At 39.0% G+C, this 22,460-nt stretch overlaps 2 protein-coding genes across 2 annotated transcripts; both read left to right on the top strand.

Annotated features, from left to right (window-relative positions):
• The first annotated feature begins 439 nt into the window (after positions 1 to 439).
• On the top strand, positions 440 to 8,199 carry LOC125186680. Its single transcript, XM_048083095.1, has 9 exons — positions 440 to 942; positions 1,570 to 1,755; positions 2,252 to 2,344; positions 2,560 to 2,742; positions 2,827 to 2,929; positions 3,077 to 3,262; positions 6,459 to 7,318; positions 7,410 to 7,774; positions 7,854 to 8,199. Exons 1-9 carry the CDS (start codon positions 727 to 729, stop codon positions 7,909 to 7,911), a joined length of 2,250 nt encoding a protein of 749 aa, XP_047939052.1. The 5' UTR covers positions 440 to 726; the 3' UTR covers positions 7,912 to 8,199.
• Positions 8,200 to 10,364: 2,165 nt separating this feature from the next.
• LOC125186094 (transcription repressor OFP17) lies at positions 10,365 to 11,095 on the top strand. The gene has a single exon (XM_048082410.1). The coding sequence runs from the start codon at positions 10,480 to 10,482 to the stop codon at positions 10,960 to 10,962; it is 483 nt and encodes a 160-aa protein (XP_047938367.1). The 5' UTR covers positions 10,365 to 10,479; the 3' UTR covers positions 10,963 to 11,095.
• Positions 11,096 to 22,460: the final 11,365 nt, after the last annotated feature.

Genomic DNA, 22,460 nt, shown 5'->3' on the forward strand with positions numbered 1-22,460 from the left:
GAAAAATGGATAAATATCCTATGATTTATACATGGTGAAATTCAATTAATACATGGTGAAATTGGAATTTCCAATTTAGAAAAATAAGAAAGATTTTGTAGTATAAAAAGGAAAAGTCTGAAAACTATGTGTTTGAGCTGGGTATTTTATTTTCAAGAATGATAATTACAATTAATATTTTTATAGCTGGACTCTATGATAATTTTTAATATTTAAACTTCCATAAGTGCTGCGTTTTGAGTGTTAGTTGGTGCGTTTAGTGTGGACCCATCCCCATAAGCTATAATCAAACGAGTATTAAACTAATGAAAACGGTGTAATCAATTATTTAGTCTGAATCCAATCGCTCTGCCGCGCCACAAAATAGATTTGTTGGGCATTAAAATAGTAGGAGTAACATATAGATACACAATAGAGACACACAGGTGGTTTTGCATAATAGCAGAATCAGAGTTGGAAGCAGAAGAAAACGAGGATAAACACCTTCCCATTTTTGTCTTCTTCTCCCCTTCCTTGAAAGAGACCTTTATTTGTATATGTATATGAATCAATACAGCGCGGATCGTTCCAATCGCAATAAATCTTTCTCAAAACCCCTAATTAAACCCCCTTTCCCTTCTACATTCCTCTCTCACTTCCATTTTACATCTATAGCGCCGCTGCTGCTGATTCGAACCCATCGTTGCCGTTTCACTTTGTTGTTTGAAAGACTAACTCTCACTCTCAATGGGCGAGCTAGGCAGCCAAGATTCCGGTTTTGGGTTTTTCAACTCTTATGCGGCGCCTGATCCGGCGTCTTTCAAGGAGGAGTGCTTGTCGGCGGCGGAGGATGCCGCCCGGAATGTGCTCAATTGCATTCATCCTACGCTCGACTCGGAGGAGGAAAGAAGAGACATCATTGATTATATGCAGAGACTCATCAAAAGCCATGTTAATTCTGAGGTGGTCAATTTTTTATTTTTTTTATTTTTTTTAAATCTGATTTCATTTTTGCATTCTTGACAGCTTTTGTGTGCATGGCTGATCGACTGGGGGAGGTGTGATTGTGATAATCATTTACTTTTTGAGGGATTATTGTTTGATTATTTGTTGTGTGTGAGAAATGGTGGTAAATCTACTTTTGAATAAGTGAACTTTAGATTTTGTTGTCAGGCATTGCATGTTGATAATCTAACGAGTGTGGAACTATTTATTTGCTAGTTAAAATCAAGAATGATGTGTTTTGGGTTACTTGTGTTCTTTCACCAAATTCTATGAAAATTGTTATGGCATGTTTTCTGAGCACTCTTCTTTTTGGTATCTCATGGATGAATGAGTTTCCTGATAATGACCACTCAATTGTATTCCCATTATGCATTGTATGTGAGTTTCTATAGCTCTCAAAGGATATATATGTATTTCTTAGTTCATTTTCATTCCATGAGTGTGTGATTGTAAGTATGATACAGGTACTAAATATTGGATCTCAATTCAGTGATATCATAGTTTTTACTTTTAATATCTAACCTTTTATTTTACTGATTATTTGCAATTTAAAAAGTGTTATTTTCTGGTCTTTACATCTCACAGGTGTTTCCCTATGGGTCCGTGCCACTCAAAACATATTTGCCTGATGGGGATATTGATTTAACTGTTACTAACGGTACTAGAACTGATGAATCCATGGCCCGTGATGTTCTTGCTCTTCTACAAAGGGAAGAGAAAAATGTTAATGCTGAGTTCAAAGTTAAGAATATACAGTTTATTGATGCTGAGGTAATTCTCATTCTAATTTATTTTTTGTAAAACCTTCTTTATGATCAGCTGTTAGTTACGGCTTTTAAAACTTCATCAATATTTTTTTTATTGTTCTTTTTATAGCGGGTGTTTCTATTCTTCCATATTATACATGTGAGTCACATGACGTTCTCAATGTACATTTTTGTTAGCTTCTGTTCAGAACTCTGTACCCAACTAAGACAGAATATATAAAACTATGGGCATCTTGTGATGCTCTGGGTGAAGCAAGTTTTCTGTTTCTGGGATTTTATAGGGCGGTCCTTATTCTTCTCCCTCTTTCTCTTTATAAGATTTACTTACTTCGATTATGGTTTGGTGATTAAAAGAATGTGGACATGGTGATATGGTGGTAAGGAACGAAGGTTTTTCTTCTGAAGGAAGTCACTTACCCAAATTTGCAGTGGTGGACACTATTTATCTATGATTGTCCCATGACATTTTGAAGTACTTATGTTTTTGCTTCTGATGGCAGGTTAAAATTCTGAAATTCCTTGTGGGGGACACAGTTTTAGATGTATCCTTCAATCAATTGGGTGGGCTTTCTACTCTTTGTTTCCTGGAGCAGGTAGCAAACAGAGCACCCATTTTTTTTTTACATTTTACTCCCAGAATTTGGTAACACTGTATTTTTAATGCACACATTATGCCATCAAGTGGTGAACTAATCCTCCTATTTAGGAGGTTTATATCACCACTTGAGCATACTCTCTTGCATTGCGAATACCTAAAGTTACATTACATTCTAATCACAAATTTTCTTCAATTTATTTCTTAATACAGGTTGATCGCCTTATTGGGAGAAATCATCTCTTCAAGCGCAGTATTATCTTGATCAAGGCGTGGTGCTATTATGAGAGTCGTATCCTTGGCGCTCACCATGGGTTAATTTCTACATATGCTCTGGAAACACTTGTCCTGTACATATTCCATTTGTACCATTCATCCTTATGGGGACCATTAGTGGTAACTGCTGTGGTTGTGCATTGTAATCTTCAATTGCAATCAAATGCTTGCATTTATCTGTTTCTTATGATTGTTTTCGTGTAGGTTCTGTACAGATTTTTGGAGTATTATAGTAAATTTGATTGGGAGAACTATTGCATCAGCTTGAAAGGACCAGTTTGCAAGTCTTCACTCCCTGATATAGTGGGTAAGCAATGTGCTTCAATAATATTACAATGTTCTAAGGTTCACAGTATTGGAACCTTTGTATCTCTTTGTGTATATTCTGGCTCCTACATGTTTGGTATTGTTTTAGTTCCATTTTTGTGAATAATCTATTTGATTTTATTTGCAGTGAAAGTGCCAGAAAATGGAAGTACTGATCTGATGTTTGGTGATGAATTTTTGGAGAACTGCCTGGATATGTTTTCAGTCTCATTAAGGGAACTTGAAGGAAGACCTAAAGCATTTCAGCCGAAACATCTTAATATCATAGACACACTGAAGGAAAACAATAATCTCGGGCGCAGTGTGCACATAGGTAAGGATAATTATATTAATTGCTCTCTGTTGGGATACAACTTTTGCAACCCTGATTGACTGTTTAATAGGTTCTTACTATAAGTTGGACCTAATATATACCAATGTCTTTTAGGAAATGGAATGTGCTGCCATTGCCTTAGTTAATATACTAGAAACTTCATCCATCTCTTACATGTTTCAATCTCTGCAACGGGAAGCACCAATTCCTCTTCTTAGGGATGTGTTTGACAACCATAGCCATATACTTTGATATGTTGTTTCCATGCAATTGCATATATGCTCGAGTACATGTGCTAATTTAGCGTAATAGTATATTCCTCATGCAATACTTAATGCAATCTTTTCATCTCCATTAACTATTCAATATATCATTCATTTGTCTCTAGTATCTACTAATGGGTAATGTTGTATCAAATATTTCATATATGCTAGATTAGTTATCGTGTAACTTTTATTTAATCAATATTAAAAATTGTTATATACTAATATATACATATTGGTAATGTAATTTATAAAAACATCAAACTCTCCCTCAATCCCGCTCAAAGGGACACATTATTAAAAATGAAATCATCACACTTTCCACCTTATTATCTCTCATACTTTATTCTTCTTCACTTAACACACTAAACAACATTGCATAAAATCTCATGCTGAAACTAAATGTTCCACTTCGATTAAGACGGATGAAGTATTAATGAATGCACGATATATTATCATATTATGATATAAATGTATCTAAAATTTAAACATTTCTAAAGTGTTCTATATTTGTTGATGAACATGTTATAGCCATGTAACAATTTGTTTTATTGCTTGTTCATTATGTGGCGAACCCCAGGTGCCCGGGGCTCCATTGGAATCACCCCGGGGTGGCTGCACTAAGTGATGATAATCATGGGGCGAGCCTTTGGGGCGACTAGGGTTATATAATTTTCAAATCCTAAACCTTAATCCTTGAAATCGGATCAAATCTTTTTTCTAACTAGATCTCAAATATAATTAATGTTCAAAGATATTTTTCTTTTAACCCTTATCATAATCCCGTTAAGTCGCCAAAAACATCTCCAAAATTAATGACTCTCGCATTCCTCCAAATAATGAATGTTCCAACTCTTCTCTTCTCAAGTAAACTAATTGTTCATTCTTCAATTCTTCTACTATAATCTACTCCCTCCGTATGTGAAATGTTTTCCAATTTTGCCATTTTGGTTCGTACGTGAAAAGTTGTTCACTTTGCTTTTTTCTATTTTTGGTAAAAGGACCCTACTTTCCACTAACTCTTTACACTCACATTCTATTATAAAACTTATATATAAATGTGGGATCCTCATTCCACTAACTTTTTCAACCCACCTTTCTTCATATTTCTTAAAATTCGTGTCGAGTCAAACTTGGATAATATTTCATGGACGGAGGGAGTATTTAATATTCCTTCTTCAATTCAAATTCCTCGTGAATATCACGGGAATAATAACCCACACATGTTAGTGCGCTCCGATTCGGCATGCGCCTCGTCACCCTGCAACCTATTTTTATCTAATCGCTCACTCCTAACTACACTGCATGCATCTATATAAATAAATAAATATAATTGTATCCCACATCGGTGTAAAGACCGTTCCGAAACCACTATAAGTCTAATAGCCACTCTTTCCATCACCAATTGGTTTTAGGATGAAACCCTATATATTTCTATTATAGTGCGCTCCGATTCGTGATGTGCCTCGTCGCCCTGCAACCCATTTCTACCTAATCCCATTTTTACCTAATCACCCTGGTCCGCCCCCGCTCTCCTAACTACACTGCATGCATCGATATAAATAAATAAATATAACGGGATCCCACATCGGTGTAAAGAGAGTACTAAAACCACTAAAGTCTATTGAGCCACTATTTCTATCACTAATTCGTTTTAGGATGGAACCTAGTAGATTTCTATTATGGTATCAGAGTGGTGACTGTTAGCTAAATTTAACCAAGTATAACTAATCCAGTCCAGTTCGATAGAGGTTAGGAATTCGATAGAGGGGAGGGCTGGTCCAATCCGATCTGAAAAAGTCCAACCCCTCCAAGGTTCACCTTGAAGGGTTTGTGGGAGGGCGTTGGAAAATGAAACGAAAATTACAATATCCCACATTGGTGTAAAGAGATAATTGAAACCAATTTATAAGTATCATGGGCTACTCCTCCTATCACTAATTGGTTTTAGGATGAAACCCTATGGAATTTTATCAACTTCGATTGAGACGGAGGGAGTATTAATGAGTGCACGATATAGAATCTTATTATGATATAAAAAATATCTAAAAGTTAAACACTTCGAAAATGTTCTGCATTTGTTTATGAACATGTTATAACCATGTAACGATTTATTTAATTGCTTGTTCATGCCTGTGACGAGCCCTGGGCGCCTGTGGATCCATTGAAATCACCCCGGGATGGCTGGGCTGAGCAATATTCATGCGGTGGGCCTTAATATTCATGGGGTGAGCCTTGGGGGCGGCTGCAGTGATATAAATTTTCAAATCCTAAACCTTAATCAAATCCTTTTTTTTCTTCTAACATAACTCAAAAATAATTAATGTTCAAATCTTATCAGATCTCCTTTTAACTCTGATCATAATTCCCTTAAGTCGCCAAAATATCTCCAAAATAATAACTCTCGCATTCCTCCAAAAATAATAATTGTCGCGTGCACCCCACTGCCCCGCATCCCAATTTTTACCTAATCACCTCTGGTGCGTCCCGCGCTCCTAACAACACTGCCTATGTCTATATACTTTATATGTTACCAACTATGTCAAATGTATTTATTAACTGTTCAATTTTGTCTAATGCTACCTGTCATTAACTAAAACTGGGTACTTTATCATAGCGAATCAAATTAAATTTAAATTCGTAAAAAAGTATTATGATCCCAATATATTTCTATTTCCTGCTTTAACTTCTACTTTAATGTTGGATACTTAAAAGATGTTGTTTATAATTATTACTCTATAGTAATAGTAGTGGATACTGGATAGTAATAGTTGTCATAATAATAATTAAAAAAGTAGGCCAAATGGGTTATCTCACTTATCTGCAATCTGTGAGACAGCCGCATTCTTGTATTTACCCGCACGTTACTCTTGTTGTAATATTCTCATACTATTTTTTTCTTTCGATTTTGATTTTCTTTTATTGCCCTCTAGGAAATTTCTACCGTATACGTAGTGCTTTCAATTATGGGGCTCGCAGGCTTAGTCAAGTTCTTTCGCTGCCAGTTGATAAGGTTGCTGATGGGATACATAAATTCTTCTCAAATGCTATTGCTTGGCACGGGAATGACAGCAAAAATTTTATTCAAGACTTGGCCTTAGAATTTGGTCATGAAGAGTCCTCAACTGCCTCACTATCATCACCTGCTAATCTGATGTCTGAGGAAAATATGCTTCTAAGATTATCTATAAATGATAATGATCCTGTTGAGACTGAATCTCCTTTGAAGATGGCATCTGAAGGCTGGTACCGACCAGAATTCAATTTTCGCGAACCTATATCCTCTCGTTCCAAATCTGGAAATTCCACTTCTCAGGAGTATGGAACCAAGTCATGGTTGGAAGACCAAAGGGAACATGGAGAGGTGAATTATAGGTATAAATGGTCCATGGATAGCTCATGGGCCAATTTAAGCTCACATGCCTCCAACGCTTACAATGTGGATGATACGTCCCTTGATTACAAGGATGTGGACATAACTAGCGTGGGAGAGTCGGAAGCAGTCAATGCATTGGCTGATCTTACCGGAGACTATGACAGCCATATAAGGAGTCTTTTATATGGTCAGTTATGCCTTGGGTTTTCTTTGTTCCCACTAGCGTATCATCATTCGGCAATACCTTCTTGGGCTAACAACAGGAAGCCATGGGAGATTGTTTATCAATCAATGCCGTTGTGGTGGAGTCAAGTCTCCCAAATGACGTTACAGCCTGTCCCGACTGAACAGAGTAACTGCTGGGCTGCTTATTCTGCACCTCCTGCTTATGGAAGTGGCCCTTACTTTCCCGTTATGGTATTCCTCATTTATGACCTTGTCTCATGCTCTTGATTTCTTAGTTTCAGCTGAATGTTTTGGTCGTAGTCTTACCCTTTATGTCGTGCAGAATGGTTTTCATGGGATGAGATATCCACAGCCACAGGGGGAGAGCAGAAGTAGAGTTTCAGACTTTCCTGATCAGTTTCACAGACATGGACAAAGTGTCGGCATGTCTAATGCTTCCGCTGTGAACAAAACTGAAAATAGTCGGAGCGGGCAAATTGATGACGTGCATAGTGCTGCTGCTGTGCAAAATGATGAAAATATCACCCGAGAAGCCCTGCCTGAAAAGGATGAGTCTGAAGATCAAAATGGCCCGACAGATCAAACGGAAGGTGATTCGAGTGGGTCATTGAGGTTTGAATTTGGATCTGTCGGAGATCTGGCTGATCGGGTCATTTCTGGCTCTGCAGACCAAGAAACAGAGCAAAGGTAGCAAAGATGCTTCTTTCAATCTCATTGCTTCTTGTTATATTGATTTTTTAAGCTCGATATGATTTTGGTTTTACAGGCTTGAAGAGCAGTCGTTCGAGCTCAAAAGTGAAGCTGAGTTCCCCCCTTTGTGCTAGAGCACAAAGTTGTTTTGTACACAGTAGAGGTGATACTGATGCTAACAGACTTGAGGCGTAAGCTGTAGTTTTCACAACCTACATAACCCCTTTTGGGTTGTTTGTGATTATAGATGCATATAGCTCCAGAATTAGAGTTATTCTTACATATTGGCTTCAGCTGCTGTCTGTAACAATTCCCTAGCTGTTGATGAATTCACAGTTTTTTAAACTCATTTACATAGTTGTGCTTAAATATTCATCCGTATAAAAGTTATAAACATTGCAATCTATTTCAACTTTTGGATTTATTTGTGTAAATCAGTCTTTTTAATTGAGCTTTGAAGAAATTGATATGAAGTGTGTGCAATGTGTGTGTAGTGTGCATTGTGTGTGCAATGTGTGTGTAGTGTGCATTGTGTGTGCAAAGTGTGTGTAGTGTGCATTGTGTGTGCAATGTTTGTGCAGTGTTTGTGAAGATGCCCAATTTCTTAATTATTTGGAATTTTAATTTTCTATTTTTGAAATTCAAATTTGTGGAATTGGGAGGATTTGGAACTATAATTCAATTTCAACTCTAAATATTTTGTGGTATTAAATATTGGATTTGGAATTGAATGCTCTAATTTCAATTTTACATGCCCAAATCTATACTACCGAATAGAGCCTTAAATTAGCCTTTGTTGAATTGAATGTACTTAGACGAATAGATGTGTTATTGACTTATTGTTAGTCCATGTAAATAATATTTGCCCTGATAAATTAAAATTGAATATATTAAAGCAGAGTTTTGCGTGGGACTGGTCTTGTGATCGTGAGGCATGATGTGAACTGGATCTAAATTCATTTTCAATGATCTATTTATATTATACAAGTTGCATCAAAAAATAATGGAACACATTTTTTTATGCCACAATACCATTAAATTAAAGTAGCGAACTGAAGCCGGCATAAAATTAATACGTCCATAGATGATAGATACATAACAACATTATTTATTAGGACGAAAATTGTATTGCGTGGGGTGAGATAGAGTTGTCAACTGGCACGGGCTGGCCCAACCCAGCTCGGCCCAGGCCCGTTATGGGCCGGGCCGACCCAGGCCCTTCCCACCGGTGAAACAAAGCGGGTCTGGGCTTGGCTCATTAGTTGAGATGGGCTCCAAGTGGGCCATTTTGTAAACCCAGGTCCGGACCAGGACCGGGCCCATCAAAGGTCCAAATTCTATTTTTTTAAGTAATTAGATGATTAATTACTAATAATAGTATATTTATCTATTTATGCATATCATCTTGTGCACGAAACATGTAATTTTTTCTATATTAGTATATCATTTTTTGGATATCTCCGAATGGATATAAACAATAATAGTTTAATATCAACATAAGTTATCAACCAAATCATGAATGCAACATTCAATCTTAACTATATCTAATTTTTTTCTTATATTGTTCTATCTAAGATGAAAAAAAGATGGTTCTAAAGTTTAATTTTAAGAATATTACGTATTCAAACCTATTTGATGAATAATTATAGAATTCTTTAAATTTGTTAGCTAGTTCATATATTTGTAGTTTTAAAAATACAACATCAACTCATATATCATCATCATCTACTAACTAAACTATCAATATTGGTTATTCTTTTAGTTATACACTTACTTTTAAATAGAATAAAGAACATGAAAAACAATAGTAATACAAAGTCAATAAATTAACTTAAATACATTATTTTAATTTAGATTTAGTTAATTAGATATAAATACAACGAGTTATATGTTTTTTTTGCATATAATAAATTTAGTATATCTTTAAAATTTATAAACAAAAAAATAAACAAAACCCAGCCTAGCCTGTCTGGGCCCACATGAAAAGTGGACCTGGGCCTGGCCAGACTAAGCAAAATTAGGAAAAGCCATGCCCAGCCCGCCTCAGACATGGGCCTGGGCCAGCCCGGTCCACTTGACAAGTCTAGGGCGAGAGATATGAAATACTAGGGTTGGCCAAATATTCGAAATTCAAAAATTCGATCTGAATTAAACAAGATAAAACTGGTTTGGGTCGAATTTTTTGAAATGTTTTAATGTTCTTAACTGCTAGGATGTTTTAAAATCCAAAGTAATCTGAAATCTAAAATATTTTCTATATAGTAGTAAATCTAACAAATGCTAGTATAAAACTTGTGTGTTGAACAATTTTAATGGTACTATTTGGTAATATTAGATTTTCAGATTTTTAGTGTTGGATTTTTTTATTTTGGTATTGATTTTGGAGTTTTCGGATCGAATTTCCTTTATGGATTTTTGGATAATTCGGATTGGATTGTATTCATTTTACATAAAATTCAGAATTTTCCTATCGAATGGCATTAGACAAAAATTCGATCTGAAATCCGAAATAGAGCAATAAACATTACTAGTTGAAAAGGTCCGAGTTTATGGCATAGCACTTCTGTTTAGAGATGAAGACGTGAAATCCACATTTGATCCCTTTCCCTTTAAATATATACACACACACACCATATCAAAATGCATAAACATTCAATCAACTCTAATTTTCACCGCACAATTCCTCTTTTCATCGCCAAAAAATGAAATCAAAATATCTAAATCTAGCCTCACTGATCAAACGCAAGCTTCTCAAACCATGCAAAAAAGTAGTGAAATTCCTGGTGAAGCTCCGCCCTAGGAAGCCGCTCTCCATCAAATCCCTCCGCCGCCGCCGCATGATGACGGTTTTCCGATCGCCGCGCGACGAGAGGGAGATGGACCGGGTGACGGAGCTCACGAGCTTCTCCGACGCCGCGCCGCACCAGAGAGCGCCGTTTCCGTCGCCGCTCACTCCGGCGTACGTAAAATTGAGCGGCGAGGAAGACGATCGCGTGGAAGAGGCGTGCAGAAGCTTCGAGAAGTATCTGGTGGAGATGATCGTGGAAGAGGGGAAAGTGAGGGATTTGGGTGACGTGGAGGAGCTGCTCTACTGCTGGAAGGAGCTAAGGTCGCCGGTTTTCATTGATTTGGTGTGCCGCTTTTATAGGGAGCTTTGTACAGATCTGTTTTCCGATCAAACCTAGAATTCGTTTCATTTTCTCGGTTTTAATTTTAAATTGTATGTATATCATTTTTGGTGATGCTTATAGTTGTATTGCACTTGCACTTTTCATGTATGATTTATAATAGATCAATACATGATCCTAACTAAATTCAGGGGCAGGTGCATGAAATTGTTTTGATAGCGACTATTAATTCTAAATTCTCAATTAGTTTGAATTTCAAAATTATTTTAATAGTCATTTTTTATTTTGCATAGTAATTCTTATAAAATATCGAAAATCCAATAATATTATCACTACAATATCGCTAGTATAAAGTAATTTGGATAATTAACTTAGACATTTGTGATGTACAGATGATTTACAGGCCGTCAATTGGCTCAATTCATGATCATTAATTCTTTATAGGGGAGAGACGATCAAAGACAATTTAATATAACTCAACCCATATCAAATCATAGTATTGCTAATCTATCTCTTTCAATTTTTGCAAGTGACCGCGTGTCTCAATCAAGTGTCAACTACATATATATGCTATTTTTATTTTTAAAGGCGCAACATAAATCAAGAGTGCGGTTTGGGAAAAACCTATAATAAGAAATAGATGTTGATCTAACAGTATTAGTTTAGGTAAAGAGCTTGTTCATCTCTCTCTTTCAAATGATCCAATCAACTTTCCCATGTGCATTTACCACAACTCTTGCTTGCCGTAATATGCTAAATTTTGTCTTCATAGGAAAAATTGCCCCGATTTATCTTTTTTAATTGTTTATATATACATATGCATTCATATCACATATCAAAATGCTAAGTAGAAGTAAAACTCAAAACACTTGCAGTCCATTGAATCTTATGTTCTAACGGTCAGATTAATGCCACGTATATTCTAATAATGTAGATTTATAGCCTAATAATGTAGCTCGGATAATAATGTAGTATTTTAGTCTCATATGTAAATTTTTAGTGTAATAATGTATATTTCAAGTGTAATAATGTACCTCGGCTAATAATGTAGATTTTTAGTATAATAATGTAGCTTATCACAACCCATCCAATCTAAGGATCCAAGGGCTGTGATTTGTGTTGTGTTTTACCCTAAGATACTGATAGGCTTCTGATCCTATCACAATAGCTTGAGCACCTGTTTTGGTAGATAATGAACAGAGAACAAAACAGAGGCGGCGAAGAAGAAAAGGGTTTCACGAGAAAAGATTTTTTATTTCTTATTATCAATATTTTTTGACTCTCTAATGGATCCTATAATATATAGGATCGCAACCCTGCTTGATTCAACTCTACGATTCGGGAAAGAATCAAGAAGAAAACCCGAAAAGATTAATTAAAATAAGTCTAAACAATAGGATGTTTTAATATGGAAATAACATAACTAAATAACAAAAATAAAGATATGCTCCAATCTTCACGGAGTAATGAAATCTCTAAACTTCACGGGTCTGGACCTCACCCTCTTAGGTTTCTCTCTTCTCGTCATCTCACGCGTTCATTCTCTGATCTTGCGTCCTTCGTCTCCCATGTCATTCGCTGCCTGGCTCGTTCCCGGTTCATTGGTCTGCACGCTTACCGTCTTGGGGTCCTTATCAACTCCCTCCTCGTTAAGAACGACCTTGCCCCCAAGGTCCAAGGTAGGAAAATGCCGCAGCAGCTTCTCCTTCAACTCCCAAGTCCGGTTGGTCGGATCAGATGCCCAACTGACGAGCCATTGGCACTGAGGAAGACTCTCCACCATCACTGTACGCTCCTCCAATGCACTGACTGGAACGTCGAGAGGTCGACTCTTCACGAAATCCGTCGACAGCTGCTGGGACATGGACTCAGATAGTGGTTGAACAAATGGTTTCAACAATGAGACGTGAAATACATTGTGAATGCGACTCCCAACCGGTAGCTGCAACCTATAAGCGACCTTCCCGATCCTTTCAATAATTTCATAAGGACCATAATGCCGTTTGCCCAACTTCGTTGAAATTGGTCTGTCGACTGAAACCTGGTGATAAGGCTGGAGACGGAGCAATACTCGATCTCCGACAGCTAACTGGACATGACGTCGATGTTTATTAGCTGCATCCGCCATACGACGCTGAGCAGCCTCGAGATTGGTCTTCAACACCCGAAGCAAGGCAGTTCGGTCCTCCAATTAGTAGCCACAACAACATTGTTCACCGGGGCGGCTGGAGTGTGAAATATATTAGGTGGGTCTCTGCCGTAGAGAGCATGAAAGGGCGACATCCCGATACTCACATTGACGTTGTAATTCATTGCCAACTCAGCCCATGGAAGAAACTCAAACCACCGATTCAGCTGCTCATAAGTAAAAGCTCTCAAATACTGTTCGAGTCCCTTATTTGTCACCTCAGATTGTCCATCTGTTTGCGGATGATAAGCCGTCGTAAATTGCAGCTTCGTTCCACTCAAGGCCAATAATTCACTCCAAAAGTCACCCATAAAAATGGCGTCCGATCAGAATGTAGCTTATCCGGAAAGCCATGGAGTTTAACGACAGTGTTAACAAATATAGCAACAACCTTTTTTGCATCAAAGCTAGGTTTCAGTGCTCCAAAGTGAGCATATTTGGAGAGACGATCCACGACCACCATAATCGTCGTGTACCCGTGCGACGGCGGAAGGCCCACAATGAAATCCATGGACACCGCGGACCATACTGAATCCGGAATAGCCAGTGGCTGAAGAAGCCCAGATGGTCTATCTGTTACATATTTTGTTGCTTGACACACCGAACACGCCGCGACGAATCGGCGTACATCTGCCTTCATTCCCAGCCAGAAAAAAGAGGCGGCCACACGGACAAATGTCCTCCTATTGCCGGGATGGCCTGCTACCATGCAACAATGAACATCTGCTAGGATATCTGATATCGTGGAGGAGTGACGGCTGAGATATAGTCTGTGTTTAAAGTACAACAGACCGTCGACGACGATGACATGAGCTGGGGCAGTACCATCCGCGAATGCCCTATGCAGCAAGATCAAGTCAGGCAGCTCATGATTTTCAGTGCGGATTATCTCCAACATAGCCGGCACCGGACGAGCGAAAAGGGCCAGCAGCAAGCATCAGCAACTCGGTTAGAGGCCCCCGATTTATACTCAATCTTGAATTTGAATCCCATCAGCTTCCGAATGTAAAATTTTTGGTCCGGAGTCTGAATTATTTGCGACAGTAGATCCTTCAAGCTGCGCTGATTACTGTGAATGATAAACTCTCTTCCCAACAAATACTGGCGCCACTTTTGCACTGTCTGGACGATGGCGTAAAGCTCCTTATGATATGTGGATGCCATCTTCCATTTCGGGCCTGGTTTCTTGCTAAAGAAAGCTAAAGGATGACCATTCTGGAGCAACACAAAGCCAATCCCAAAGTCCGACGCGTCTGTCTCAATGGTGAAAGGGATGTCGAAATCCGGTAGGCGCAGTACTGGTGCCACAGTCATTGCCCGTTTCAATTCCACAAAACCAGCGTCAGCTGCTATCGACCAAATGAAAGACTCCTTCAAGAGATCGGTGAGTGGTGCTGCGATTATAGAGTAATTCTTCACAAACCTCCTATAATACCTAGTCAAGCCAAGAAACCCACGCCACTGTTTAACTGTAGCCGGTGTCGGCCATGCCGTCATTGCCTCTATCTTAGAGGGGTCCACGCAGAGTTCACATGCTGAAATAATATGACCCAAATAATCAATAGTGTCCACCCCAAACAAGCACTTAGAAGGCTTTACATAAAAACAATTAGTATGCAGAATATGTAGGACTTGTTGGAGATGTGAAACGTGATCAGTCAACGAAGCACTGTATACCAGAATATCATAATAAAATACAATCATGAATCGACGAAGGAAAGGTTGAAAACTACTGTTTATTGCTTCTTGGAACGTCGATGGAGCATTCGTCAACCCAAAAGGCATCACCAAAAATTCGTAGTGCCCTTCATGTGTTCGGAACGCAGTTTTGTGGATGTCTGCAATTTGCATTCGGATTTGGTGATAGCCTGATCTCAAGTTCAACTTAGAGAAAACCCGGGCTTTGTTCAGTTCGTCAAACAGGTCATCTGCAGTAGGGATCGGGAAGTGATCCAGAGTAGTGGCGGCATTCAGCGCCCTGTAATCAACACAAAATCGAAAAGTCCCGTCCTTCTTTCCGACAAGCAACACCGGCGATGAAAAGGGACTGGTGCTAGTTTGAATTACACCCTGAGCGAGCATCTCCTTGACCTGGCGCTCTATCTATGCCTTCTGAAAATACGGATATCTGTAAGGTTTAACATTAATAGGACGAGTACCGTCCGACAGATGAATGCGGTGATCCCATTTGCACGGAGGGGGCAGCTTTGTCAGCACAGAGAAGACCGAATCAAAGGCTTCGATGACTGCGGCAATAGCGGGGTCAGGCTGCGGCTGATCAGCGACGGCTGGGTGGGGGGTCGCGGACTCAGCACGAGTAGCGATGAGCTCAAAAATCTCACAATCAGGCTCCTGATCCACGAGAGAGAATAAATTGTTATAGGAAATCCGGCGCGGCTAACGTTCCCCCCTTTGAGGAACACAGTCTGGTCGGCCCAGTCAAACTTCATTGTCCGATTATGGAAATTCTGAGTGACATCACCAAGATCCTGTAGCCATTGAACATCAAGGATGACATTTGGCCCTTCGACCTGTAATATAAAAGATCAATGTAGAAAACAGTGGCTTGCAGAGAAATAGGTGTTTGCAGACAAACGTAATCGCAACGTAACGAAGCGCCATTGCCCACAAAAACACGAAAAGGACTAACAGAGTGAACAGGAAGACTTAGCTGTTCAGCGATGGTGGGCTTGATGAAGTTATGTGTACTGCCACCATCAATCAGTACTGCCACTTCTGATCCATCGATTAATCCGGTCAAGCGGAGTGAGCGAGGTTTGAGGCGTGGCCCAATAACATGTATGCTAGAGACGTCGCCCGAAATCACCAAGGTTTTGGCATCGCCCGATTCATTAAGGTTCTTGATGTGAATCAAATTGTAGTCCTTTATTGCATTATGTTAACGCAATTTTTAAGATGAAAAATGGACTCATTTTGATATATTGTAGGACAAAAGACCAAACTATAAGAGAGAGCGGAGAAAGAAAACATGGTCCGAATCTGAAAAGTAATCAGCCCTTAAAGATTAATTTCAAATGCTTCTAAAAGTCCACTATTGCATTCACCTTCGAAAGAGCTTCGCGTGGATACCTCACACGCCTCAATCGGAGTCCGGATGAAGAAGATATATGGATGTTATACGAAGACTACGCAATGCAGTGAAAAACGCACGGGCGGGCTAAAATTTCTCGACCGGACATTTTGCGCGTATGTCGCGGGACAGAAAAAACTCCCGAGCGGGAGATTTTTGAGCAAGAAAACGCCCGACCGGGCAAATTGACTAGGCCTGTTTTTTTCAGCCCAAACTATATAAATAGCTACGACACGATTTCCTAAGGGATTTTTGGCGGCTGGAACGCTTTTAGAGAGAGATTTGGAGCTTGGAAGCCACACTTGACGAAGGAGAGCAAGATTGAAGCTTCATCCACCCAAGCCTTGTCCCCCATGGTATCTTTAGCTTGTTTCCTTGTTATTGTGACCACCATGGGTGGCTAGAGCTTGAGATTACTCCTAATTTGTAGTAGGGTTGTTGAACATGAACTTCTTTAATTGAATTTTTATGATTTCCTTTGCTTTTTAGTTCTTATCTTTGGTGATTATTCTTATCCTTGTTGAGTTGAGCATGTAAACTTAATTTGGAAATTGCCTTAATTCTAATGTCTCTTTAACTTATAATAAGGAGCAAACAAAGATAAGGAACCTTCGAGTTAGAACCGATTAGGTGATAAACCGGGGGTGGATCCTTTGTGTTGAATCGTGTTAGAAGCTAATCCCGAGCTTACTATGCGACTGTAGGAGTGAGGGGTTGGAGAGTAGAGCCTAGGAGACGTGATTAGCCTATCCTATGTGTACAATTCCTCGATCAGTGATCAGCTGCGAGCGACTGTAAAATCAATACGATCCCTAAAAGCATTGGAAAAATAATTAGGAAATAGAAGTCATGTGGAAAAACAACCCGAACCAAATTAGGAGTAGTTCTTCCCCTTTGTTGTGTTAATCTCAACTTTACTTTCTCGATCTATTTGCTTGAGTCGTTTGTCCAAACCTATAAAACTACAAATTCATCGCTTTTTAGTTAGATTTAATAGTTTTAGCAATTAATCTCCTCCCTGTGGATTCGATACCGTTTGTACTACATTGCACGTCTGTATACTTGCAGAAGTAGTGTTTTTAGGGACTTAGAACTTGTTTTGTGAACTTAAATCACACCCTAAAAATTACAACAGTTCTCCTAGTCGAGTATGTCATCCACCTCCTCATCTGCAAATAGAGCGTAATATATTGTAGTACACACATGCTCCTTCGTATACTTTTTCGGGCAATGCCAACATAATTTCCGGCGAGTTCGTTCATCATGTTCAACTTTCGATATACGGGGAAGAGGCACACCCTCCCGAGGCTGCCCAATTGGAGGTTTCCCCTGCTGCGAACCTGGTCCAGGTAGGACCGCTGCTGCTGACGAAATAGGGGGGCTGGTTGGCGAGGCCGGTTGTCACGACCCGTCCATGGTGGACGTGAGGCCAGTTTTTCTGCCGTGGCGAGCCTGTGGCAAGCTGCTGATCTCTGAGCCAGGGTGGATGTCTCTGCGAGTGTGGCAGGGCGACGAGTCAAAAGCTTATACTTTATAGGTTCAAGTAGCCCAGCGATAAACAAGGAGATAAGGTTCTCTTCGCCTACGTTCGCCATTTTCTGCATCACCTCCTCAAACTCCGACTGTTACTGATACACTTGGATTTTGCACTATTAGTGAATTGCTTGTTCGCCTTGAATCATGCTTTATACCTTGTGAGATTTGAGCTTAATTTCTTTCTTGTGTGATTTATCTGCATTTGTGTATATGTTTCTAGAACTTGCTCCTAGTCTTGCCTAAGTCTACATAGTGTTTAAGTTGATAAGGGAAGATGTTAGACCATCTTTTCTAGCCTACTTTTATATCCAAAATTTTTTACCTTCTCAAAATTTTAAATTTTATCCCTTTAGAGCCAATTTTGAGCCTTTAAACCTTTTTTTTGGAAGCCAAATAAATGGGGACAATTCCTTGGGTTAGCATAGAGTTCTATATCTTTTGTAAAGGAATTGGAGAGATAAGGAGAAAAAGTTGGGAAAAGTAGTGTGCTTAATTGTTGAAATGTACAAGTTGTAAAATAGTGAAAACTTCAAAATATGTGCTTGATAAAAGATGTGTATGAAAAAGAAAAAAAAAAGTTGTGAAAGGTCGTGAAAAGAAAAGAAAAAGAAAAAAAGAAAAATCAAGGGATTGAAAAGTGAGTTGAAGGAGAAAAATAATGTGTTAAAAGTGTCTCGGGATTTAGAAAAGTGGAGTCAATTTTACTCTACTTGGGATATTTTCATGTTTAGTCACTTTTTAGCCAAATATTCCTCACCTACCAAAGAGTCTACATTACAACCAAAAAGAAAGATCTTTCGGACTTTTGATGCTTAATCACATCTAGTAGAGGAAGGATTAGACTTTGAGCAAGCCTATGGTAAACTTTGCATGATGCATGATTTGAGTGCCTATACACTTAGCCGTTATACAATTTGAGAGTGAGAGAAAGAACACTTCCCATCTTTGGAAGTTTGCCACATGTGAGTGCTTGATTTCAAGGTGTTCCACGAGTTAGTAATGAAAGTGCACTAATAAGCCTTGCTTGATTTGATTGCATTAATTCATGCTTAATCTGCTCTTTCATCTTTTGAGGCAATTATGACGTCTAGTCCTTATGCAATCCGTGTGTCTATACTTGTGTCTTTATTGTTTTGTTTGAAGACAAACAAATATTCAAGTTTGGGGGAGTTGATACACTCAGATTTTGCACTATTTTAGGGCCCTTATTTGGTCTGTTTTTAGTGTCTTAATCGCAATTCATGTCCATATTTCACATATTTTTATCTATTTTTGTATTTTGACATGTTTTGTGAGAATTGTGCATATTTGAGTCAAAAGATAGGAAAAAGTCGAAGATGGAATCCTTGAGCGTTCAAGACGCCCAGCGGCCCGCTGCGTGTGTCGCAGCGACCGCTACGCCTGAAGCGGTCCGCTCCGGAAAAGATATACGGAAAATTCTGAAGGCGCCCAACGACCGCTGGGACGTGTGCAGCGACCGCTCGAGAGATCCCGTAGCCATTGGACTAATCCACAACGACCGCTGCAGGACATGCTTCGGACAATGCACAACGACCGCTGGCCAAGGTGCAACAATCCACTGCGAAAAGGCGGTGCACGAATTTACTTAGATTCTCTCCAGATTTTACCTAAATTAGCCAACCTTTTCCTTCCATCCATAGGATTCGACCTACTACCTATATATACCCCCTAAACCTCTTCATACAAAGAGACACTTTTTACACCCTTTGCCTCACAATTCTAAAGCAAAATATTTGAGAGTTCTTCGTTGTGCAAGAGTGAAAAGACGGAGAGCGTGACGCTCTTCGGTAAATACACTGTGCGCACAAAAGGAATTTAACAGGTTTCCTTGGTCCAGCAAATCCACTAGATCACGCGGTCTAGGAACTCGTTGGTTGACGGAAAATCCTGGTCGTCGGACACACAAAGCACTCTTTAAAAAACCCTCAACCACTTTACTAAACCTAGTATAGGGAAGTAGGGATCGATCCCACGGAGATGGATGCGTAATAATCATGTTTAAGGATTTGGACTTGTTTTTGGGGTTGGCTGATGCCACGCATTTTTTCTTGGGTTGAGGAAAATAAACTTAACTTGGGAATTTAAAACTGCTACGCTAACAGCTAGACCTAGGCGAAACAACAAAAACATGCACGAAAATTACCCGAGCAAACACTAGATCTAAGAAACTACTCTAATTACATAGACCTGGGAAACAAACTGACCGTGAGGACCATGACTGAAAAAGCAGAGTACGGACGTAAAGCTGGCAAAACAACTAACTCTGGTACTGACGAACAGCGACATCATCTTCTTCAACCAAATTGCGTAAAAACTCAGAATAAAACAACATGAACCAAATCGGAACAGAGCAGACCGAATCTAAACCATTTTAAAGAGTAACAATGAAGAACTAAACAGATCTAAAGAAGCTAGACGAAGTAAAACAGAAAGCAAGCGGAAAACTCAAAATCCATGCACAACTCAACCTCCTCACTTCGGATCCAACCTCAGACGCTAAATCCACTCCGGATCCAAGCGTCCGACTCAAACTCCAACCAAAAGAAACATTTCATAGCTTCAGATTTAAACAACAACCTCCAATCAATCAACAAACCACAGATCTATCACCAAATTCCCAGATCGAGTACCACCGCAGCAAAAACAGAGATCAACATATAACTTGTCAAAATAAACTCTCAACAGCAGGATCTATGTAAATCAACTTGAAAAATCACAGATAAACGCAAACAAACAAAAGTGAATAGATAATCAGTAGCATCAACAACCGAATCGACTCCCAAAAGTGAAGTTCGACCGTGAAAGTGCAAAACAACTAAAATTTAAAGAGGTTGTATCTTCGCCCTCAAGCGGACGGTGTTGCGACTGAAACTTTCTGAAGAAATAAACCCCTTCGGAACCGAAACTACCCCAGATCTCCCATTCCCAAGTGTGTGTTATGTGTGGGAGCTAAGAGTGAGCGAAAAAAGTGATGATTTGTGTGTTGCATGCTCTTCTATTTATAGGCGTTGGAGTGGGGCCCAGCGAGGTATAGATAGATTTTGTTGCCCTCATCTACTGACTCCCTCCTTCACGCCTTCTTTTCCTTTAGATTCTGCTCATTTTTTTACTTCATTCCTTCGCTAGATTGTTTCCTTCAGCACCTCCTTGATCTAGCATTTCTGTCACACACCTGGCTTATAAACCGTGTTAGACCCAGCAAAATGTAACGCTTTTCACCATATAACCGATGCATGAAATTAGCCTTATCAAAGAGGTTGAAGACAAAGTCAAGTGAAGATCAAGGCTACAAGATTCTACCTTTGGGTTTTATCGCTTTAGTTCTTATTTTTACATTGTTTTTCCTTCAAACTATGTTTTTAGATTATTCTATCATGTGTGACTAAATTCATAGGATTCTGGGGATGTGTTAGTAACTCTTTTTGGTTTATACAAATTCCGTTTTCTATTTAATATCCATTTTGTTTGTACTTCGTTTCTTCCTTAAGTTGTTCGGTAATACTGCATGCTTGAGTGATACATTCGATGCTGATTTAATATAACTTGCTACATAATCGTGAGAGGATGTTGGCGAGTTAGATCCACTTAATAGACCCTACAATTAGCTTCCCTTAAAACGACACTTTTAATTGAGAGTGAGGACTTTTCAAGGGTCTTAGGAGCTTTTAGGAGTTACGAATCTAGGATTCACAACCCTAGTGTTAGTAATCTACGCTTGTACCGCATGGGCATAATTAGTGTGACTCGTTCTATCGAAGTATAAACTGTGCTAGGGTATTGTAGGAGGAATTTGTATAACCATAATTGTGAACGCACATCCCTGGAATTCTCTTATCTCATCTATTTGATCTCTAGTTTGTGTTGCAATCATCCGCTTTCTGTTTTCAGTTTAATTGTTTTCAAAAGTTTTCCAAAAATCCATTGTTTCTCCAAATAGTAAAAGAAGCTTAGTAGAAGGTAGCCAGTCGGTGATCTTATTCCCCGTGTTCGACAATCCGGTACTGGCCTTTAGCTATACTAGATCTACCCTGTTATACTTGCAGGTAATTTAGTGCTAATAAAAAGTGCATCAAGTTTTTGGCGCTGTTGCCGGGGAATAACATCTCTTTGTGATTGATATCTTCCGAAGGACGATTTTACTACTTTGGATTTTCTTGCTTTCAAATTTTGATTTTTAGTTTTAATTTTAATTTTTATTTTGTCTCTTTCAGGTAGTGATAAGGCTAATTTCATGCATCGGTTATATGATGAAAAGTCACCATTTACTGGGTCTAAACGAGGGGAGTCCGAAGCTGAGGGCAAAGAAGACAATTCACACAAAAGAAGCCTCTGCTGGACCCATTTTCACACCTATATAAGGAGGAGCATGCAACACACATGATATAGATGATAGCTCTCAGCTCACACACACACACTTGGGAAATGGGAATTTTGGGGTAGAATAGTGGTCGAATCTTCAGGAAAATTTGTGCAACACCGTCCTCAAGGAGGGCGAAGATACAATCATTTACTTTTCAGCGTTTATGTTTTGATTTCTGTCGAACTTCACCATTTCGAAGTCGATTTGTCCGTTTTGCTACTTGCTGTTTATCTATGAATTTTATTTCATGTTATGAAGGTGTTGATTCTGTGTTGATTTATGTTGATTCTGTGTTTTGAGGAGTTTTATTTCGGAGGTTGATTGTTATTCTCTGTGTTGGATGTTTTGCGTACTTGATC

The sequence above is a fragment of the Salvia hispanica genome, chromosome 5 (genome assembly GCF_023119035.1).
Source record: "Salvia hispanica cultivar TCC Black 2014 chromosome 5, UniMelb_Shisp_WGS_1.0, whole genome shotgun sequence".
NCBI classification, from domain to species: domain Eukaryota; kingdom Viridiplantae; phylum Streptophyta; class Magnoliopsida; order Lamiales; family Lamiaceae; genus Salvia; species Salvia hispanica.

Excerpts from the sequence above, each read along its gene's own strand:
- LOC125186680 (XM_048083095.1), top strand. The coding sequence starts at position 727 with ATGGGCGAGCTAGGCAGCCAAGATTCCGGTTTTGGGTTTTTCAACTCT. Across the intron at positions 943-1,569 it reads AAAGCCATGTTAATTCTGAG|GTGTTTCCCTATGGGTCCGT; the intron begins GTGGTCAATTTT and ends TACATCTCACAG. Across the intron at positions 2,743-2,826 it reads CCTTATGGGGACCATTAGTG|GTTCTGTACAGATTTTTGGA; the intron begins GTAACTGCTGTG and ends GTTTTCGTGTAG.
- LOC125186094 (XM_048082410.1), top strand. The coding sequence starts at position 10,480 with ATGAAATCAAAATATCTAAATCTAGCCTCACTGATCAAACGCAAGCTT.